Source organism: Rattus norvegicus, chromosome 4 (assembly GCF_021556685.1).
Source record: "Rattus norvegicus strain SHRSP/BbbUtx chromosome 4, alternate assembly SHRSP_T2T, whole genome shotgun sequence".
NCBI classification, from domain to species: Eukaryota; Metazoa; Chordata; class Mammalia; order Rodentia; family Muridae; genus Rattus; species Rattus norvegicus.
In genome coordinates this window covers 41,415,001-41,437,710 of record NC_141537.1, presented here as the reverse complement: position 1 = coordinate 41,437,710, position 22,710 = coordinate 41,415,001, and the positions used below count along the sequence as shown (strand labels likewise).

The 22,710-nt window shown below is 39.0% G+C and overlaps 1 protein-coding gene across 2 annotated transcripts in view; it reads left to right on the top strand.

Moving 5' to 3' along the window:
• The window catches only part of Thsd7a (thrombospondin type 1 domain containing 7A), a 446,922-nt gene that overhangs the window by 262,761 nt on the left and 161,451 nt on the right, over positions 1 to 22,710 (top strand). For both annotated transcript variants that reach the window (XR_015685737.1, NM_001191970.2), the window contains 2 exon segments: positions 5,573 to 5,728; positions 8,380 to 8,592. Coding sequence is in view for 1 of the 2 variants with exons in the window: in NM_001191970.2 (NP_001178899.2) it covers positions 5,573 to 5,728; positions 8,380 to 8,592 (369 nt within the window). In the remaining variant the exon portion in view is untranslated.

Sequence of the window (22,710 nt, the reverse complement as noted above, 5' to 3'; positions counted from 1 at the left end):
TTTCATCCAACAATAGTGAACCTGTATTTTTGGAATATGATTCCTAGGAGTGTGCTTCTTTCTTTTCTGCTACCGAGAAATTGCCTCGAGTAATAAAAACTGAAAGACTACTGTCGCAAATGTGAGCATGAATCATTAGAATCATGACTGTCTCATGATTTTCTCGCATTTCAAAAAGCTACACTACCATGTGATGGCATTGTCTTAGCAACACTTGTTTATTTTCAAGAAATGCATATTTAGAGTTGAGATGGTTGTAGTGTTTTACTGCAATTTTTTTTTTGAAGAAGCCTGTGCCGATTTGACAAACCCAATTGTGAGAGGAGTAAACATTAGCACTTCTCATGCTGCAGCCTAGCAAAGGAGAAACATAGGAGAATGGCATTTTCTGTTGTTGAAAAGTGAAATGTAGTATTTGAATTCAACTGCCAGTTCAGTTGTGAGCTACTGAAGGGGTGGAAACAAAGATACAACAGAAGCCAGATAGGAAGTCAGTATGATTGCTGTATTAACTGTGGTATAGAGCAGAGCCCACTGACATACTGGACGGAGGGATGCAGACTCACCTCAGTCCAGGTAGTCAAGTGCAAACAGAAATTAGCCAGTGCCAGTCAGTCATCTCTGTGTGAGATACTTGAACGAAAATCTCTGGTGCTGTTCTTGTCTTGCCTCTCTTTACCATAATTGCTAAGGAAATCCTCCTGCCTCTACATTATATCTTTGTTCTATGCTACTATCAGCCTTGGGACTAAGCTACTTATCCCATGCTGGAAAGACTTTTAACAAATATACCTGTGTGTATCTCTGTCCTCCACAACCGATACTCTATCAACCAAAAGAGCATCGTTTAAAGTATGGGCACATGTCACATTGTTTCTTAAGTCACCTCATTTGTGGAAGTTTCTTCTAGTAGCCCGAGCAGACTGAAATACACTGTCCTTTGAATAGCTGCATTTGAGGTAGATCAACCAGTGTGCCAAGCTGGTTGTAAATCTGGTTTGACTCGGTATTCATTTTTTTTCTCAACACTTACTTTAAGGAGGTCGTACTTCATCAAAATTCTAAATTCTAATGCTCTGTCATTTTATGGATAGCATGCATGTTGCGAGCTGATTATCTTAATTTAAAGTATCTATTAACACCTTGCTCTCAGTTAGGGCCATTATAAGTAGAAATTTGAGTCAATAGGATGTGTTGGAAGATTTCAGTGGGAGTTTTTATGTGTGCTGTTCTACATTGTGTCCTGTTTTAAAGAGGGAAAAGCAGGAAAAATTATATTTTCAGAGGAGCAACAGATGGTACATCTGGGTAGTAGGATTGGGAGGCACTAGTCAAGCTGCTGACAGAATGTGTGAGGTTTAAATACTAACAATGATTGACAGTGCTGTAGAGATGTGTGTTTTGAAGAACTATGTTTGTAAGTGTTCTTTTTATGAAACAGGGTCAGTGAGAAAAAAAAATACCTTCTTTTGTTTTTATAAGTACTTAAATATATTGTACAATTCTGTCTCATGAATCAGGACGTGACCACAGCTACTTGCTGCGGCTTTTCTATTGACTTTTCCCCAAAATGAACAATGGAAATGGGAAAAAAACACCCCATGGGTACTTCAAGTAAAGGAAGAGGTTAGCCAGAGGCTAGGTCCTTAAAGACATTTTTATTTTCTCAGAGGATAATGCCACAGTGTTGAAAGAATCGGACAGACCAAGGTAAGAGACAACTCCTGTATGACGGAAGAGCGTGTGAGAAGTAGGAAAGGACCAGTTTCATCTAGCATTCCAGCTCTCCAGCGAGGGCTGAAGCCAAGGGGACCAAGGAGTCCTAACTGGGATGCTCTCCGTCTGATAGTTGGGGATGTCATTCTTCTGGGGCTGCCTTGTGGTAGTCGAGCAGCAGCAGCGTGGTCTTGCTCTTCCGTAGAGTCAGACATCCTCTTCTACCTTTAAAGACACCATTGTTAACCTATAATAATCCAAAGGTTAAAGCAGGACAATTCCCAGAGTTCAAGTTCATCCTGGCTGGCCTGTGATTATAGTATGTGACTTAGTCTTGCAAAACCCAAACAATAAATACAATAAAGTAGCATTCTTGGTGTTGATATGCCAGCTTCTTTGTCACGCACTCTCATTCTCTCCTCCTCCATAATTGTGACATTAAAACTAGAATCTGTAGCTGATAAAGACAGGAAAAGAACATTCTTCTTTAAATCAGGACACAAAACTTCTGTATTGTAATGTTATAGAACAACCATGTATATGTTTTGAAATGTATCCATGATCACTTTCACACTACAGTAGACCAATCAAAAGGCAGATTTTTAAAAATTCAGTAATTCCTAAGAGAATAGCACTCAACTGAATAGCCTAGTATTAAGTACTCTAATGAAACAAGTAACTGAGAAACATTTACAAACACCTGATTTATGATCTCAACACTATTCTAATGGTTATCCTAGCAGCATGAACACTCTCCAAAGAGGAGTCTTTGGTCCACCACAGATAGCTTGAATGAAAATCAAGGCTAATAGATATATGAAATTTGTTTCTTGATCCATTTATCCAGCCTGTGTCCTTTGATTGGAGAATTGAGGCAATTAAATTTAAAGTTGTTTTTGAAAGATAGCTCTTGATTGCTGTTATTATGTTTTGTTATTGTTGTTTGTGTTCTCAGTGCTACTTTGCATTTCAGTAATTATAGCTTTTTGGCTTTATTTACTTTCTTTCTTCTGTCTGTTTGCTATGTCTATTCCTCTCTACAGCCCTGAGTCTTGCTTCCTGTGTTGTACTTACAATGGTTGTTAGGGTATGCAGGATATCAATGTTTTACGGCTCTTTATATCATGGAGCGCTTTTCTATCTTCTTCCATGATGGCAGATTATCTTGCTGGACCAGCAGTTCAGAACTTGGAATGCATTCCTTCAGGCTATCCTGGATTTCATTGAAAAATCAACTGTTAATGCAATTTTCCTTTATATGACTGTGTGTGTGTATGTGTGTGTGTGTGTGTGCACACGCATTTGTGCGCACGCACACATATGTATTTCTTTTATAGTTTTCAATACTCTTTCTTTATTCTATATACTTTGAGTTATAACTATGGTGTGCTGTAGATAGTTTCCTTTCTGCTGTTTTCCATTTGGTGTAGAGTGTGCCTCTTTGTATTTGTATAACTGTATCTTTTCTTAGTTTACGTACGTCTTCTATAATTTTGCTCAAGATCTGCTTTGTGCCATTGATCTAGGATTCTTCTCTTTCATTTATTCCTAGAAGTCAAAGTCCTGGTCCTTTCATGGTATCCCATGCTTCCTTCACATTCCTTTCCTTCATAGATTTTTTTTAAATTTTAGGTAGATTTTTAAAAATATGTTTTAAAATTAATTAATTATTTATTTACATCCCAAAGGTTGTCCCTTGCTCCCAGTTCCTTCTCCCACAATTCTTTACCCCATCCCTATCCCCTTTGCCACTGAGAGGCACCCCTATTCCTTGGGACATTAAGTCTCTATAGGATTCCTCTCCCACTGAAGGTAGGCAAAGCAGTCAGTCCTCTGCTACATATATGCTATGGGCCTTGGAACAGCCCAAGTATGCTTTTTTTTTTTTTTTTGAAAAAAGAGACCATGTATTTGAAAGAGAGAAAGGAGACACTTATGGGACAGGTCAAAGAGAAGAAAAAGGAAGAAGATGAAATAATTATATTATAATATCAAAAGAATGCAATTTTAACATCTTTAACGTTTTCAAGTTTTTGTATAAAATAAATTTATTAGGCTTATTTTTCTCAGAATTATATGACTAGTACACTTCATCTTTAGAAGCTATTATTTTCAATATTATGTAATAGTCCTAAGGTTTCAGAGGCTTTTTTTTTCTCCATAACTTTAAGGGGGATGATGGATACGCTGTTAAGTTCTCTGTGAAATAAAAGATCTAGTTTAAAGTTTTTTCGTGTGAAATATTTTCAAACAAGGATTTTCATTCTCAGTGACTTGGACTTCATAACACACACTTTTCTGTATATTGATCTCCTCAAAAAGATTCAGTTTCCGCAAAATATGCATCATTACTGTCTAGAATTTTTATATCCTGAGAAATGAAGCACTTATTCCTTTGTTTTCTACCACTGACATGCTGAACACCTTCCCTGTTAGAAAGCAATAAAATCTATCATCCTTGGCTTTGGCTGCTATTATAATACACTTACAACTTGCCTAGAGTTGAGCAAGAATTTTTTTCTGTGCTTCATATTGACCAAAGCTAAATCATTTCCACTGTAGTGTGTGCAGGGAATGGAAGAGTAAGCACTTCTGGAACAAAACAAAACAAAACAAAAAAAAAAACAAAAATAAAGTGCGACATATTTTTCTGAACATCTGGTGTAGTCATGAGAGGAGTCATGTAGCCTAGAGAATTCATTTCCTTTAGATGTCTTCCTATGTACAGAAACTTCTGCAGCACAAAAGTACTTATAACCTTTCTTACAGCTTTTAAACACATGTCCATTTTCAGTGCTTTTATTTAAAAGTTAGATATATAGATTAAATTATTTTAGTTCCATATGAGTATCTAGATGCAATCATACATAGAAACTCAACAGCATTCCCCCACAGGAATGAAAAATACACAGCACCTCTTATTTATGTTCTGTAGTCTACAAGTGTGGGCTATCCACATTCCCAGAGTTATTTTCTAAAAGGAAGATGCAGCCAAAATATTTTTTTAAACAAAGGTAATTATATCTGTTAATGGAAAGCAATCAGTGATGGAGGAATAGATGATGGATAATAAACACATAGATAATCTTCTGTCTATAGAGCTTTTTATATCTTCCTGGATCATTCATCCTAACCAGTCAGTATGCTGAATATGTCATCGCATTAACTATTGAATATATGTGTAGATAAAAATAATCAGTAGTCATCAGAAACATGGAAAAATAAACAAACCAAAGGGCATACAACTCATACTTCATTGACCAACCTATGAGTGAGCACAAACAATTGTAAGTTGGATTCCTTAGCAGATATCCATATAATAGGGTGGGCACAATATATGCACGTCATTGGATTATTCTTGAATCTGGGAATAAAGAGTCACACAGTTTGATCATCTTTCCCTATACATCCAAATGGCACTTATCAAACCAGTAGAGCAAAGTGGACAGGATTTTATTCTACCAGAAGTCCCTCAATGTTTTGTTTTTTTTTTTGTTGTTTGTTTGTTTGTTTGTTTGTTTAGTAAAGGTATGTCTTCTTCCTGCCATGCCCAGTGCTCTAAGGCAGCATTCTGTCTAGAATTTGACTATAGCTGTTCAGGGTTCATCTGAAGGATTATTTTGCTAAGTAGGAGAGATACATTCAGTTTACTAACTTCATGGCCCAAGCAATGTATCAGACATCTAATCCAGTTTTGTTTGACGATGCCTTTACTCTTGGGATGTAGCAAAGAAATCTTAAGCTAATGTCTCGGTCACACATTCTCTCCTCTGTTTACACATAAGATTCATGTTGTTGAGCATAACATCTGTTTTTGCCTTGTTCTTAAACAATATCTATATTTTTCTCCAAACAGCTTCAAAACCAGTGGACTCAAAATTATGCACTGGTCCTGTTCCTAACACCACACAGTTGTGCCACGTTCCTTGTCCAATTGAATGTGAGGTTTCACCTTGGTCTGCCTGGGGACCATGTACTTATGAAAATTGTAATGACCAGCAAGGCAAAAAAGGTATGTAATGTTGACATGACCTGTTTAGAATACCTGCCATTGAGGCAACTTTGTAAGTCTCATGTATTCTATCAAAACTACCATAACTTTATATGAACAATGGTCATGTTATATTTGGGAAATATTGTTTTCTTAACAGTCATTCACTCCCTCTCGCTCCTGTATCACAAAGGTCTGTGAGCTGGGGGAAGACGGCTTAGGACTGAGCATCTATCATTCTCTTTTTCTGTACTTTGACCTGCTGTGAGTGTTTTTGTCAATCATTATTCTCTGCAGAAGCTTCTCTGTTGAGAATTTAGAGATTCCTTATTCTCTTATGTGTAATGATAAGTCACTAGGAGTTGTTTTAATATTATGTCCACTTAGCAGAAGAGCAGTTTCAGGTTTTTCCCTAAGGCCTAGGTTCTTCATTGTTTCAGATTCCTGGACCTGGTGACTTGTCAAGTATGGCGTCCAGTTTGTGGAATTAGCCTGAAATCCAGTCAGAAAGTGGTTGGCTACTCCTGTGATATCCATGTTACTATGGACAGTAGATAGATATGTCTTGTAAGGCTAGTCATTACTTTAGCTTTCAGGGTTCACATAAGGTAAAATAAATGTTACTAATTCTTTTTGGGTCCTTTGCATAGTACCTTCTAGCTCTAAGAAAGTTTAAATAGGGTTAAACCTTCCAGGTTGATATAAGCTTAGATTTTTCCATGTTCCCTGATTCACTTACATAGTGGTGTCTTTACCAAAAATGTTTTGCCATCAAGTTCTGCATGATACCCAAGAGCACTGGTAATAACCTGTAATGTTTGAAAGTCTATAGGACTCAGTGACCAAAAACTTTGAAAGAAATAAAGAAATAACCTTAACCTATTCCTGTATTCCTATGCTTGGGCTTGCTTTTTTTTTTTTTTTTTTTTTTTTGTCTTTTATGGTAGCATGTGGTGTTGTCTAGTTGGAATACCCTTCCATTATAAGAACATCAGTTAAATTTTTTTTAAGATTTATTTATTTTGTGTATGTGAATATACACATGCTCTCTTCAGACACACCAGAAGAGGGCATCAGATCCCATTACAGATGGTTGTGAGCCACCATGTGGTTGCTGGGAATTGAACTCAGGACCTCTGGAAGAGCAGTCAGTGCTCTTAACCGCTGAGCCATCTCTCCAGCCCATAAACTCTTTTAATATATGAATGTATATGTGTATTTTTAAAGAATGGTACATTACTTGGTTACCATGTGACTTTTTCAAAAGGTCTTTGGGTTCATCTATTCCTCCTCTAATCTCTGCATATCCTTTCCATTCCTTCCAACATTTAATCCTTGATTCTAGGTGAAGTAACCCAGATTCAGAAAAACAAATGTGGCATTTTTTCCTCTCACTTTTGGGTGTTAGATTGGAATCATATGTGAATGTATGTTTGCCTATCATAAAGATTGGAAAATTAATAAAGGACCATGGCCAGTGGAAGGGAGCTTTAAAAAGCAAGAGACAACGAATGTGGTGTGGAGAAAGGCAGTGGTATAAAGGGGCAGAGGGGTGTTGTAAATGTTGCTGTGCTTCCTCAGATGAAGGGATGAGATGAGAGCCACACCCAAGGTGTGTCAATACTTGGGCTGAGAATGAGGTTTATTTCTTTCTTCTAACTATTCCTAGATATAGGCCTAGAAGCTTCTAGGATCCATACAATCTAATCTTCCAAGCTGGCCGAGTTAGTTCAGCTTCTCAGCTTTTACTGAATTGTTCTGCTTGAACTCATATTAAGTTTGGCAATGTATTCTAATATTCTGGCTCCTTCTCACTCTCTGTCTTGCTCTGTCTTCACCTGTGTCTAGCTTGTTCTCTCTGCAACCCTTCTTTTTCAAACTGTCCTGGTAAAATTGCCTCTGTCACACCTCATCTCATTCTCTCTCTCTCTCTCTCTCTCTCTCTCTCTCTCTCTCTCTCTCTCTCTCTCTCTCTCTCTCTCCTCTCCTCTCTCTCTCTCTCTCTCTCTCTCTCTCTCTCTCTCTCTCTCTCTCTCTCTCTCTCCCCCTTTTCTTTTGCTGTTCTCATGTGAGTTGGGAGTGACTTTGTCAAATCATTCTCTGATTTGTCCCTTTGACTGCCCCTCAATTAGATGTCACTTTCAAATGTGGCTGTTTTGTTTTAGAAATTAATCTTACCTTCATTGTCAGGAATTAAAGATGTACAATAAAGGCATGTTTGTATACAAACCAGATCATACTGTAATCCAAGGTGTGTCTGTATTCTGACCAAGTCATCTAGGACTAGAAGTTTTTCAGATATGATCCCTTGTCACAACAGCCATGTTGCTGGATTAGAAGTCCTCTGTGTGGTATAATTGAACCATAAACTATTTGCACTCTTCTTGACCCTTCCTTCTGCTCTTCCTTCCTTCCTTCCTTCCTTCCTTCCTTCCTTCCTTCCTTCCTTCCTTCCTCCCTCCCTTCCTTCCTTCCTTCCTTTTTTTTCTTGCAATAAATGTCTCATGGCTCATATTAAGTTTAAATTTGGGAATATATACACTGGTTTTTAATTTGCACATAACTTCTACCCTCTACTTTTGTCCAGCCTTCACTCTGGGGTTTAAATCATCATTCTGAAATATTAAAACTATGGCATTAACAGTACATCTTTTCATTCCCCAATGACTCAGGATTCAAATTAAGGAAGCGGCGCATTACTAATGAGCCTACTGGAGGTTCTGGGGCAACTGGAAACTGCCCTCACTTATTGGAAGCCATTCCCTGTGAAGAGCCATCCTGCTATGACTGGAAATCGGTGAGACTCGGAGACTGTGAACCAGATAATGGAAAAGCCTGTGGGCCCGGCACTCAAGTTCAAGAGGTTGTATGCATCAACAGTGATGGTAAGACGCATGCTTCAGCACAGTTCAGGGAAAAGCTACTCAATCTGGAGGATGTGATTTTACCTTATGTTAAAAGCAAATCTCTGTCTCTCTCTCTGTCTCTCTCTGTCTCTCTCTGTCTCTCTCTGTCTCTCTCTGTCTCTCTCTGTCTCTCTCTCTCTCTCTCTCTCTGTCTGTCTCTCATGCATTGTTGTTGAGTACAGAGATTAACTACCCAGAATATTGATTTTATTTTGTGATTTTATTAATAATATTTAATTATATATATATGTATATTTGTTATTCATTGTTTAAATTTTGTCAGGTCATGGTCTGCACATTTACTCCTCAGCAGCCTTTCTCCTCTTCTCTCCAGCCGTCAGTCTCCTTGGCTCACCTACGCTGCCTCATTCCTCAAATAGACACCTCAAATAGACATATAATTTATAGACATTGATCTCTATAAAAAGTTAGAAATCACAAATAAGATAAAACATGTGATATTTGTCTTCCTGTGATTGTCATAATTCACACAACACAATTATCTTCAGTTGTTGCATTTTCATAAAAACAGTATAATTCTAGTATTCTTCATGGATGAGAAATTCCATTGTGTAACTCCTGAATCTTCTTAGCGCATTCCACTGTGGATAAACAGAGTCCTTTTCACTTTGGTTTTTTTTTTTTTTTTGTATTTAATTCCTATTTTATTGTTTTTTTGGATGAGAGTGTTCTAAATAAAACCAAACTTCCATTGTCATTCACTATGTCTCTGTAATCTTTCATGTAGTCCATGGATAGCAATTACACTGCAGCCCACGTTTCTCCTACAATGAACTGGAATTCCTTTATACCACCTGTGAGACCATGGCTCCCTTTCAATTGCTGGCATTAATTGTTTAAACAGAACAAACTTAAAATTCCTTTTTGATTTAATATAAATGTTAAACTAATTCATATACTATTGCCACCAATCATAGGATGTTGTGATAATTGCAGCCATTATACTAAATATCATTTATTAATTATTCTCATCTTTTTCTCCTTTTTCCCCCTTTTTTATTGGATATTTTATTTATTTACATTTCAAATGTTATCCCTTTTCCCAGTTTCACCACTGGAAACCCCTAGGTCATCCTCCTTCACCCTGCTTCTAAGAGGGTGTTTCCCCCCTCACCCACCCACTTCTGCCTCCCCATCCTGACATTCCCTTACACTGGGGCATTGAGCATTCACAGGACCAAGGGCCTCTCCTCCCACTGATGTCCGTCAAGGCCATGCTCTGATATAGATGCAGCTGGAGCCATGAGTCCCTCCACATGTACTCTTTGGTTGGTGGTTTAGTCTCTGGGAGCTCTCAGGGGTCTGGTTGTTTGATATTGTTGTTCTTCCTATGTGGTTGGAAACACCTTCAATTCTTTCAGTCTTTTCTCTAACTCCTCCATTGGGAATGCCATGCTTAGTCCAATGGTTGGCTGGGAGTATTGGCTTCTGTATTTGTCAGGCTCTAGCAGCCTCTCAGGAGACAGCTATATCAAGCTCCTGTCAGCAAGCACTTCTTAGCATCTGCCATAGTATCTGAGTTTGGTGTTTGTATCTGGAACAGATCCCCAAGTGGGGCAGTCTCTGGATGGCCTTTTCTTCAGTCTCCGCAGCACACTTTATATCCGTATTTCCTCCCTTGAGTATTTTGTTCTCCCTCCTAAGAGAAACATCTAGACTTTGGTCTTCCTTCTTGAGCTTTATGTGGTCTGTAAATTATATCTTGGATACGCTGAGATTTTGGGCCATTATCCACTTATCAGTGAGTGCATACCATGTATGCTCTTTTGTGACTGGGTTACCTTACTCAGGATGATATTTTCTTTTTTTTTTTTCTTTTTCTTTTTTTCAGAGCTGGGGATCGAACCCAGGACCTTGCGCTTTCTAGGCAAGCGCTCTACCACTAAGCTAAATCCCCAACCCAGGATGATATTTTCTAACTCCATCCATTTGTCAGAGAATTTCATGAAGTCATTGTTTTTAATAGTTGAGTAGTACTCCATTGTGTAAATGTACCACAGTTTTTGTATCTTAATCGCTGTTTTTATATTCTACAACTTTAAAACACAACCTTCTTCCATTGGGCATTTCCCCTGCTTCTATTCTTATTGTCATAAACTATGTAGCAATTGATTTGCACACCTCTCTGTCAAGAACTGCTAAAAGTTTGGAAATGTCTCTTGTATGAAGGCCTTCAAATTCTCCTGCCCCAAGTTTCACCAATTCTGGCAGAAGACAGGAAGTGCTTGACTCAGGGACAAAGAATTTTATTACTCATGGTGAATGAACACCATGAGAAGGAGCACATTTGCTCGAATTCCCCTTCCTTTAGTCTAGTCTCACGGAAGCACACTGTTGAAGCTCTTGAAGGACACCACACCCTTTGGTCTGCATATGTCCTGAGGATTCTGGAAAGCCTTTCAGGAGTGTATTTACCAATGTGGGACATTGGTAGTCCCTCCATTTATCATTCCATAACTTTCTTGGTTCTGAACAGAAATCAAAACCAGCCGGTGATGACTCCCTCTTTTCAAATCTGTTAACCTTATAACATCCCTGATGCTTTCAGTTAACATTCTTGATTTCTCAGGCGAATAGTCTAATTTTCTCCTGATGTTCAGCTAGCTTAACTATGGGGATTTCATCATTAACTGAAAGCTCAGTATAGACTAAGGTGAAAATTAACTTTTCACATAGAAGAATTATTTCCCAGTATTGATAGCACCCTATAAACTGTACACTTACAGTACTATCTTCAAAATGGAATCCATGTCCACTTTTTCCAGTACTTATTCTTTGGCAATCAGTAGTGAATCTTGTTTTAATGCTCACTTATCAAATGGCTATTCATATTTACTTTCCTTTCATGTGTAGTTGTCACCCAAGATTCCTTCCTTTTCAGTTTCTTTTCTGTGTTTCCATGTGTATATGTATGAACATACATACCAAGACTTGTGGAAGTTCCATAATAATTGTGAGTATCGTTCCATAGGCTCAATACCCCTGATTTTTTTTTCAGTTTTTTTCTCCATCTTTATTAAATTGGGTATTTCTTATTTACATTTCAATTGTTATTCCCTTTCCCGGTTTCCAGCCCAACATCCCCCTAGCCCCTCCCCTTCCCCTTCTCTATGGGTGTTCCCCTCCCCATCCTCCCCCCATTACCGCCCTCCTCCAACAATCCCATTCACTGAGGGTTCAGTCTTGGCAGGACCAAGGGCTTCCCCTTCCACTGGTGCTCTTACTAGGTTATTCATTGCTACCTATGCAGTTGGAGCCCAGGTAGGTAGAAGAGATGGGTGTGTTCAGATACACTAACATTAGCATGAGAATGTTTCAAAGAACACATTTAGAAAAAGAAGGGACAATTTGTAAAGTAATATTATTTTACACACTTGACTCTTAAATGTTAATAAGCAAAAGGGTTGACGGCATGACTCCAGAACTCTTTCATTCCTTCTTGATCTGTCTTAGTGATGTAATTTAGTTTCCGAGCCCCCACACAACAAGGCTTATCACAGCACAGTGGCCTGAAGTCAGTGTCTCCTCCCTTCCAAAGGTGTGGCTGAACGAGTGTAGGGTTTTTGACTACAGAGATCATCAACCACAGTATAACTGTGTATTTTACACTTCATTCTTGTTTAGGAAGGTATCATGTCCGGATGTGATAGCTGATATAAAAAGTGTACATCCTTCCTAAGAATGGTACTTCTGTTTGGGAGACCCTTCTGTGTATGCTCAGCACTTCCTGAGCCACACTCTTGCTGTCACAGTCTAAGCCCTCTTGATGGATCATCTTTAACGGTCCTGCTCACTCTCAAATCCTGTGACTCTGCATCTCAGTGAAGTATGAGCATTGAACCCTAGGGTCCCATGGTCTGACAGTTTATGCTGTCTGCAACGTATGCAGAAGCATCCTGGTGCCTCCTTAGAGGCACTGCAACATCTGGCAGCCGGCATAATTCCCTCCATCCTACTTTCTTCCAGCAAGCAAAATTGTCTCCTCTTGTGGCTCAGTCGCTGTTCAGTAGTAAGAAGAATTCTCTGAGGTGGGAAAAAAAAACCCATCACTATCACTGAGAAATTAGCCTTTCACCTTTTAAACACAGATTGTCATCCTGTCCGGGGTCTGCAGGAACCACTCAGGATAACACTGAGTAGAATCTGAGCTGGCCCTGACATTGAACCGTGGAGAAGGAGATTGCTACTTCGGATCTTTCAAGATGAATTTATGTCCTCTGTTTTCTTTTATGGAGCTATAATAAGCTCTGCTGAAACCTAACTTTAACTTTCCCCTGTTCTGCTCTAAAGCACAGAAGAAAAGAAGCAGTGGTTGGCATTCTGATAGTGGCATACAGGAAAAAAAAACAAAGAAAAAAATAATAACCTTTGCCTCTCAAAGTATGACTGGGAACTCATACCTCAAATGTAATTTAGACTGAGTGTACATTATATGCTTAGTTGTTGACAGTCAAACAGTGATATTTAACTTTCTTTTTGGTACTATTTCTTAATTTCATTTCTCGGTTCAAATACATTTTCTTACACGTTTAAATTGCCAGGAAGGTATTTTAGTCCCGAGTGTTTCAAAGTGGGTATTTTACTGAAGCAAAAATCTCAAACAGAAGTAAATTATCATCAAATTTCTGTCCTCATTTAGCCATCCACAAAATAATCAGATCTCTTGCTTCATGCAAATATCTCAATGGATATTATGAAAACAGAAAATATAAGGGAGGGACCACCTATTTAAATAACCTCTGTGATTAATTTTAATTTTGTCAGCTGAAAAGTTTTAGTATCATAAGTGGTCGGATTTTTTTTCTTTCTTTGGAATATATGTTAAAAACAAAGCTATGTTAGACAAGTCCAATTGTACTACAAAATACTGTTTGTTATGACCGAACACCAATTGATAAGGCATGTGAATTAAACCAGCTAGGAAGTAAGCATATAATGTCCAGTTGTCTATACCTTTCTTTATGAGGACATATCATCTACCAGTACATCAGCCTTGTACACACCATAACCAGTACTCATTTGTCAAAGGTGTAACATCATACTTTGACTGACTTACCTAGACAAGTGTACAAATTTGAGCAAATCTTTAGTATAAATCCAAGCTTTGTACATGACTGACTCATAACTGTACATGAGCAAGCTGGAGCTCTGTAAATACTGCTCCCATTTCATTGTGTGGTCACCTAGTAAGTGCACCAAATGTTGCTTTGTAATTAAATTAGGCCCGAGGAATTAGCATTGATTAGCAGTTCAGACTTTCCCTCTAGGCTGAGACTGCAGCTATAGATTTTGTTTTATAATTGAGTTAAAGTTCAACTAGGAACATGAACATGAATTAGAGACGGTGAATCTGGAAAATATTTAAAAAGTATTTTCTGGTCCCACAGTCCTCACTAATTTCACAACTTTGTTAAGAACACAAAAGCATCTGAGGTATTGGTATGCTTTGTTCTAAAATATTCTTGTGTAGGCTTCCAGAGACCATTAGGGATTCTGCTCCTGTTTTTTAATCCAATTGTCTTGTAAGGAACAGGGTTGGGGAAAGGTTGTGAGAAGGGTCAAGGTTTTATGTAAATTCTCTGGCAAACAGGGACGAATTTCACAGGGAAGAGAGCACAGGACAATCTGAGAAGAGATCAAGATTTGATGTGTGATCCAGACTGAAAATCTTGAGTGAACTCAGTGCCCGATCTCTAGCACAATTAGATGCCCTTCTTCATGTGTAGGAAAAGGCATCACCTAAGAGGGTATGATAACTTTGAGAATATCAAAATTCCTCCTTTGTTCGTGATACACGTGTATTTTACTTAAATATATAAATTTGATTAACTAAGAGGGTGTTGTTTCCAAATCGGTGGGTTAGAGGCAGAACAAAAGCCACTAAACTGCAGATAAGCACATGGTGGTCTATTTATACCTGTACTACAAATATGGAGAGGCTGGGAGGAACCTGAAAAGTTTAAACCAGTTTGAGCTATGTAGCAAGTTCCAAACTACCCTGATCTAAGCCTAAGCATTGTCTCAAATTAGCAAATAAATAAAATAAGCAGGAGTTTGGAGAAATTGTATTTGGAGGAATTATAGCATGAACCTATGAGCAAAATATTATTTCATTATTATCCCATGGAAAATGAAGTAAATTGTGGCATCAGTGATTTTTTTCCAGGGCTCTTGTTTCATAATGTTGACATTATTCCACATGAGTGACCCAAATGCAGTGTTCTTGCTTAATCTTTTATAAACTGTTAAAACTAAGGAGCAGGGTAGAAGTAACTTTTATTCTACAGGTGGAATTGTCTTCTCAGAGGCTTACTGACAAGTACGCTCAACCTTTCTAGTTCTTTCTGAACCCTGGCTGGTTCAACTCAGCTGTTGTGGCTCAAACAACTCTCTAAGCTAAAACACTCAAACTGGCTTCTCTCAGACTGTGACTGAATTGATCTGTTTGTCTTCAACTAACTGTCAATCTGTTCTAATCTGGCTCCTTCTCATTCTTTGGCTTGTTTTGTCTACCTGCACTGACTCCTCCCCTAGCTCACCCCCAACACCCAATCTCTGTACTGCTCCCTTAAGTAGCCTGTCTTTCTTATGCTATTCTTGTATGAATTGGGCATATCCTATCTCTGATTCATTCTGTCAAATCTTTCTCTGATTGGTTATTTTATCTGCTCCTCAATTAGATAGACATCATTTTTCAATCATGGCTGATTCCTTTTATAAAATTACCTTACCTTCAATTGTCAGGGATTAAAGGATTAAAGACTCAGGATGTGTCTGTATACCAGCCAGACCATATTGTAATCCAAGGCACATCTTTATCCCATCCAGATCATATAGAACAAGAAGGTCTCTGAATATGATCCCAGAGCAGCCATCTTGTTGGATTAAAATTCCTCTACACATCAGTTTCAAATGCTGGTGAATTTGTTGCTGTCATTCTTAATTTACTCTTATTAGTAAATTATATTTGATTAATGATGCACAATCCACTCTCATAACTGAGTCATAATTGTAGGAAGTCAAGAAGTATATTTGTGAGTCTAGGCTGCTGAGGTACACCCCAGCCCTATGCGTTGTTTCTTTAAGAATATTGTCTTACAGTTGTATAAGAAAAGTTTGTCAGTGGGCTTCCTTGCTTCACAGCCACTACTGATGCAGTTGTGAGCACAGGGAGAATCACTTACTAGGATTTGACAGTGTTTGCTTTATCATCCTTGAATGGAATGACTATTTCACCCAAAGACTCAGTGCCGTAGCCCCCTGACTCCATTTTCAAAATGCTGAAGAAAGTCTCTGGTGTGTATATAAAAATGACCAGCAGTCTCAATTAACCTGGACCCCTGAGATCTCTCAGACACTGAATCACCAAGCAGGCAGCACGCACCAGCTGAGATGAGGCCTCCAACACAGATACAGCAGAGCGCTGCCTGGTCTAGGTTCAGTCAGAGAAGATGCCCCTAACCCTCAAGAGACTGGAGGCCCCAGGGAGTTTAGAGGTCGAATGGGATGGGTGGGGACATTCTTGTGAAGACAGGTGCTAGGGAGAGGTATGGTATGTGGAAAAGTCAGAACTTGGACCAGGAGAGGAATACAATCTAGAGTGTTTAAAAAAAAAAGAAGAAGAAAACTCCTACTTCCATGGGCTTGAGCACTTGATCTCTATTTGGTGGATATGTTTGGTGAGATTGTAGCCTGTTTAGAGATGAAACAAAGCTAAAGGAAGAGAAGCAGTGGGGACCAGCTTTGAGGTTTCTTCTCAGGCTCTGCCGTCTAGCCTTTCTTGGCTTCCTCTTCTGCCAAGGTGTAAGGTGGTGAGGAGTCTCATCTGCATACCCTACCACCATCCTTTATTTTATTTAAGAGTGGAAATAGTATACAGCCATCCAATTAGACAAGATGGATGAAGCAAAGAAGTGCAGGCCGACAGGAGCCGGATGTAGATCTCTCCTGAGAGACAGAGCCAGAATACAGCAAATACAGAGGCGAATGCCAGCAGCAAACCACTGAACTGAGAACGGGACCCCCGTTGAAGGAATCAGAGAAAGAACTGGAAGAGCTTGAAGGGGCTCGAGACCCCTTATGTACAACAATGCCAAGCAACCAGAGCTTCCAGGACTAAGCCACTACCTAAAGACTATACATGGACTGACGGTGGGCTCTGACCTCATAGGTAGCAATGAATATCCTAGTAAGAGCACCAGTGGAAGGGGAAGCCCTGGGTCCTGCTAAGACTGAACCCCCAGTGAACTAGACTGTTGGGGGGAGGGCGGCAATGGGGGGAGGATGGGGAGGGGAACACCCATAAAGAAGGGGAGGGAGGAGGGGGATGTTTGCCCGGAAACCGGGAAAGGGAATAACACTCGAAATGTATATAAGAAATACTGAAATTAATTAAAAGAATGGAAATAGTAACTATTAGGGTTGAAAGTAATAGTTTGTTGGAGTTAGTGTGATCCAAACATCAACAGTGAAAATGCTGCTTGTTTGGGGAACTATTTCGATTTAACATTAAAAGTATCATTAACTAAAATGCCTACACGAGACTTTATAATTTTTATCAGTGACCTGGCCAGTAACTGCTTAATCTTCCCCCTGTAACTGGATGTGTGCTTATTCCCATCTAAGTAGAGGGAAGGGAAGACGCAATATTTTCTCTGAGTACTGCATACCATTCTTCATTAATCCTATATAGTTTGTAACAAGAGGAATACTAGCATAAACCGTTTCATTATCTTGAGGTAAACACAAGAATGAACATCTAACTACTGAACATTTTTGCCTCTCGATAGTAGGACCCAGGGTGGAACAGATGAGACAATATACTATTTTATTTTAAACATCCAAAAACTATTGTATACAAACTGAAAATGATTAACATTGCACCAATTTATTCATGTGTACACACTTATTTAAAATTGTTTGGATGGAATACATACTAGTTGGAGGGACAAAAATTGACCAAGGTTTCTATGAATAAAAATGCTAGAGATCAGGGTCCAAAATAATAGTTTAATTGACTCAGAAGCACCATGGGTTCTTCTAGAATTGAGTTGATCAAAAGAATAGGATGTCTTGAGTTTATTTAGAGCATCTTCAAAGAAAAAAAAACAGTATGAGAATAAGAATAAATAAGTAAAGTAGAAAAGGTATCACAGTCAATTCTTTTTATTGGTTATTTTATAGTTTTACACTTCAAATGTTATCCCCCTTACCTGTTTCCACTACAAAAACCCCCTATTCCCTCTGACTTCTATCTCTGCCTCTATGAGGGTGCTCCACCACCCACCCTCCCACCCACTCCTGCCTCACCACCCTAACATTCTCCCTCGCTGGGACATTGAGCCTCCACAGGACCAAAGGCCTCCCCATTGATGCCAGACAAGGCCATTATGTTGTTGTAAAAATATAAAAATAAAAAAGAGTAGTTGTCTTTTATCCTGCTAGGTTCGCACAGCAGTGCCCAAGATATCTGCTAGATATCTTGGCGGAAACACATCCCAAATTCACGGTGGCCCAGACCAGTTGCCCCACACTCCATTACATTACTTAAATCTACACATTAAAGAACACACAACACAATAATCTTTGACCCAATTGGTAAGATATAATTGCCCACTTAAACATACAAAGCCCGGTACCATCCATCCCTTAGGAACATTGATAACAACCTGTAAATACACAGAGCAGAATCTTAACATCACCTGCCATGGCTTCTCCCCTCTCTCAGTCTCCTGTCTCCTCCTCTCTCTCCTAGTCTCCTCCTCTCTCTCCTAGTCTCCTCCTCCTCCTTTAAACTTCTCTCCTGCCCATCCTTCCTTCTCTTCCAATGACAGGCCTCCTTCTCTCCTGTACCTGCCCCTCACCTGTACTTTACAAATTCAATGGGGAGGTGGTTCTGGTGAAGTCATCTGACTTCTGAGTAGTGACTAGGTTGCTGTCCTTGGGGCAGTGGAGTTAGCATCAAAATACAGATAACTTCAGGGCAAACCACAACACCATCATCTGCTACATATGTAGCTAGAACCGTGGGTGCCTCCAGGTGTACTCTTTGGTTGTTGGTTTAGTCTCTGGGAGCTCTGGGAGTCTAGTTGATTGATATTGTTGTTCTTCCTATGTGCTTGCAAAACCCTTCATCTCCTTCAGTCCTTCCCCTAATTCCTCCATTGAGATCACTGTGTTTAGTCCTATGGTTGGCTGCAAAAATCTCCATCTGTATTGGTTAGGATCTGGCAGAGCCTCCCAGGGAACAACTATAGCAGGCTGTTGCTAGCAAGCACTTCTTGGCATCCACAATAGTGTCTGCATTTGGTGTCTGCCAATGGGATGGTGTGGCAGTCTCTGGATGGCCTTTCCATCAGGCTCTGCTCTACTCTTCATCCCTGTGTTTCATTTAGACAGGATCAATTCTGGGTTAATATTTTTGAGATTAGGTGGGTGGCCCCATCCCTCAATGAGGAGGCCATGCCTAACCTCTGGATATGGTCTCTACAGGTTCTTTTTCCCCTTTGTTGGGTATCTCAGCTAATGTCATACCTATTGGTTCCTGGGGGCCTCTTGCTTTCCTGGCATCTGGGACTTTCTAGTGACTACAACCAGTTCCCCATCCCCCACCACTATACACCTCCATTCAACTTCCTGACCTGCATTTCTCCCCTGTCTCCTCCCATACTTGATCCAGCCCCCTTTTTTCCCTCTTCCTCCTCTCTCCCTCCCAGGTCCCTCCTTCCCTCTATCTCCGATGATTATTTTGTTTCCCCTTCTAGGTAGGACTGAAGCATCCACACTTTGGTCTTCTTTCTTCTTGAGCTTGATATGGTCTGTGAGTTGTAATTCATCAATTCTTACTGCTATGACAAAATACATTAGAGAATAGCTCAAGAGAAATATTTATTTTGGTTTACAGTTTCAGAGGCATCAGGTCCTCATGGTAGGAAGGATATGGTGGAGAAGTGCATCTGTCATCCTGTTGGCCAAGAAATCGAAAGAGAACTCTTAACTAGTTGACTTTTTTTGGCATTCCTTTTCATTTCATCTTGACATCACCCTATAAGACAGTGGTTACCAGACCAATGATGTCTCTTCTCTACTAAGTCCTCTCTGAACTTCGGCCTTCACATATACAATGTTTAGTTTGCCTCTTTGGTGTGTCACATCCAATTAAAGTTGAAAATGATTAACTATTACTGAATAATGTAGATTTATGATTCCTCAAACCATTTCCAGGTTCAATGATCCACTGAGAACCTCAGGCCCAAGTATACAATTGTACCCACAACTGTGTTCAATTGCCACGAACAACAGAAAAGTGCACATGGGGCTAAGTCAGATAGAACCCATGCATAAGCTTCCAGAAGTCCTATCCAGGTAGAGTCATAGAAAGCTTTTGTTTTCTTCATTGATGACTGCCTTCATGAAGCTCACTGGAGTTGGGAGTTCAGGGTAATCTAGGTAACACATATCAATTTCCAGAATTCCCAAAGACAATTAATTATATGTACAATCTAGAGCACACTGTGCCAATCTTTTAAGACCAAGAGGTTCACATATAGTGTAAAGAATAGTAGATCTCTTCAGAAATTCAAATATCCAGACGTAGAACACGATTGATTCACCCTTCTAAATATGAGAATCTAAGGGATAGAGGTATAGGAATGATGCAGAAACTTTTCTGCACAGTGAAATCTGATCTCCGCATTGAATTCCATTTACTGAAACTCATCAGTGTAAATTAAACTTTTAAGACTATAATTATAGAAGGAAAAGAGATGATTTTCCCTATGATGATTTTTGCATCAATCACCTAACCTGGAAGAAAAAACATGGGTCCCACAAGGTATCCTCATTATGCCAAAAGCCATCCTCAGAAAGTGAAGAATGAGACTTTATCAGGAGAATCTGAGGTAGATGAAAAGATCCAATGAAAGAGATTCTAGAAGATCCGCTGTGACCATGGACACAGTCCATTTCAGGAAGAAGATTCTGTGATAAGCAAAAGCACAGAAATATTATCTAAACTGAATGAAACAGAGATGATGAAGAGAATGTCTTCTAGCCTTAAATGGACTGGTCATGGGGATGTAGTATCTGATCCCATATTAGCAGAACAGTTCAGTAGTTCATTTTGGCTGACAGGTGTGTGACTGTCCCTGCATAATAGCAGCATTAAAACAAGCTCATTTGTTCTTCAAGATAAAATAGGAAAATTTCATGTTACATCTGTCAGAGTAACGTAGGCGATTTGATAGTAGTAAGTGATGATAAGAGATGAGTCCAGAAGCAAATGCATCAGGAAAAACTCAAAAGAAGACAGACAAAAAACTTCAGGCAGGCCAGAGCTAATTACAACTATTAATTTGGCATGGAAGAGGTGACTGATTCCTTTAGGTCATTATTAATAGTAGCCCTTTAGCTTTCAAGAGAGTCTGGGTTACTGGATTCCTCTCTGGAATTTAAATAATTCTATTTTATTTTTAGAGGTTAAGGAAACTTTTAGAGGGTTACAATCCTGAACATTCAGGCAAGCATTTAGATGATTGTTTTTAAATGTTAGAATAACTTTCAGGTCTTAGATTAAAAATTATATTCATAAATGTTTTGTTTCTTTCTGTCACAGAAAATCCTTTTGCTTTACATTTTATCAAAATCATTACCAATGATAGGCAAGAGTATCATGATATACAAGAATGAGAGACAGGCCAGTAATTAACTAAAATTTATCTAAGGTGCACTTACTTATGTAACTTTGGTGAGAACTCCGAGTTGAGACTAATGTACTTTTCTACACAGCTAGCTGATAATGCTATTTCTCCATTCGATCCATCATTTACTGGCACTGAAATCAATTTATCACAAATTATATGGCCATTATATGGAAAAGCTGATCTTGTAAATGCAAGTACCCCATCTCTAACCAAATCGTACTTCCATAATTTAAGTAATAAGTGTACCAAGAAGTTCCCTTACAGAAGAATGCTATGTCATTTCATCTATTTTGAATATAATTAAATTGGGTAGGAGATCTCAGACTTAAACAATTAGGATCAGCTAACACTATTGGTTGGTTGGATTTTTTTTTATTTTATAATTGGGCTGAAATTCTTTAATTTACTGAAGATAAAACTCATTGTATCATTTTAGAAAATTTAGGACAACAGGCTATTCGTCAGTGTTGCTGTGTATTAATGACAATTCTAAGATATATATTTTAAAATCTGGTGTCAGTTTTACAAATGTGAGTTATATTTTTATTTGCTTTTTTTCTTTCATTTTTATTAAATTGGGTATTTCTTATTTACATTTCAAATGTTATTCCCTTTCTCAGTTTCCTGTCCATCAGCCCCCTAACCTCTCTCCCTCCCCTTCTATATGGGTGTTCTCCTCCCCATTCACCCCCCATTACTGCCCCCCCCAACAAACCTCTACACTGGGGCTCCAGTCTTGGCAGGACCAAGGGCTTCCCCTGCCACTGGTGCCCCAACCTATGCAGTTGGAGCCCAGGGTCCATGTATAGTCTTTGGGTAGTGGTTTAGTCCCTGAGAGCTCTGGTTGGTTGCCATTGTTGTTCTAATGGGGTTGCAAGCCCCTTCAGCTCTTTCGGTCCTTTCTCTAATTCATCCATCAGGGGTCCTTGCCTCAGTTTAGTGGGTTGCTGCTGGCATTCGCCTCTATATTTGACATGTTCTGGCTCTGTCTCTCAGGAGAGTTTTTATATGCTTTTAACAAAAGTTAATTTCCTTTGTAAAAAAAAATAGAACTGAGCCAATGGACTTTGAAATACAATGTTGTAGCTAACAGGAGAAACATATGAAGAATTTTTTAAGTAGAGTAAATTAGGCAAAGACTCTCCGTAAAACGTAATATTTCATTATTTATCACCCCGTCACATAAAATCTCCTCTTGACTACTAGCTATTATTCTCAATGCCAAATTCAAGAGAGGACAGAGCCCCACATTGTCATATGCAGTGGTAACAGCCAAAACAGCCATTTTTCTTATATCTGGCCATCTTACACAAGAATAGACAGACTAGAAAAAGTTAAGACAAGAATTTGTTGGTTAAACCTGAGGCATGTTTCT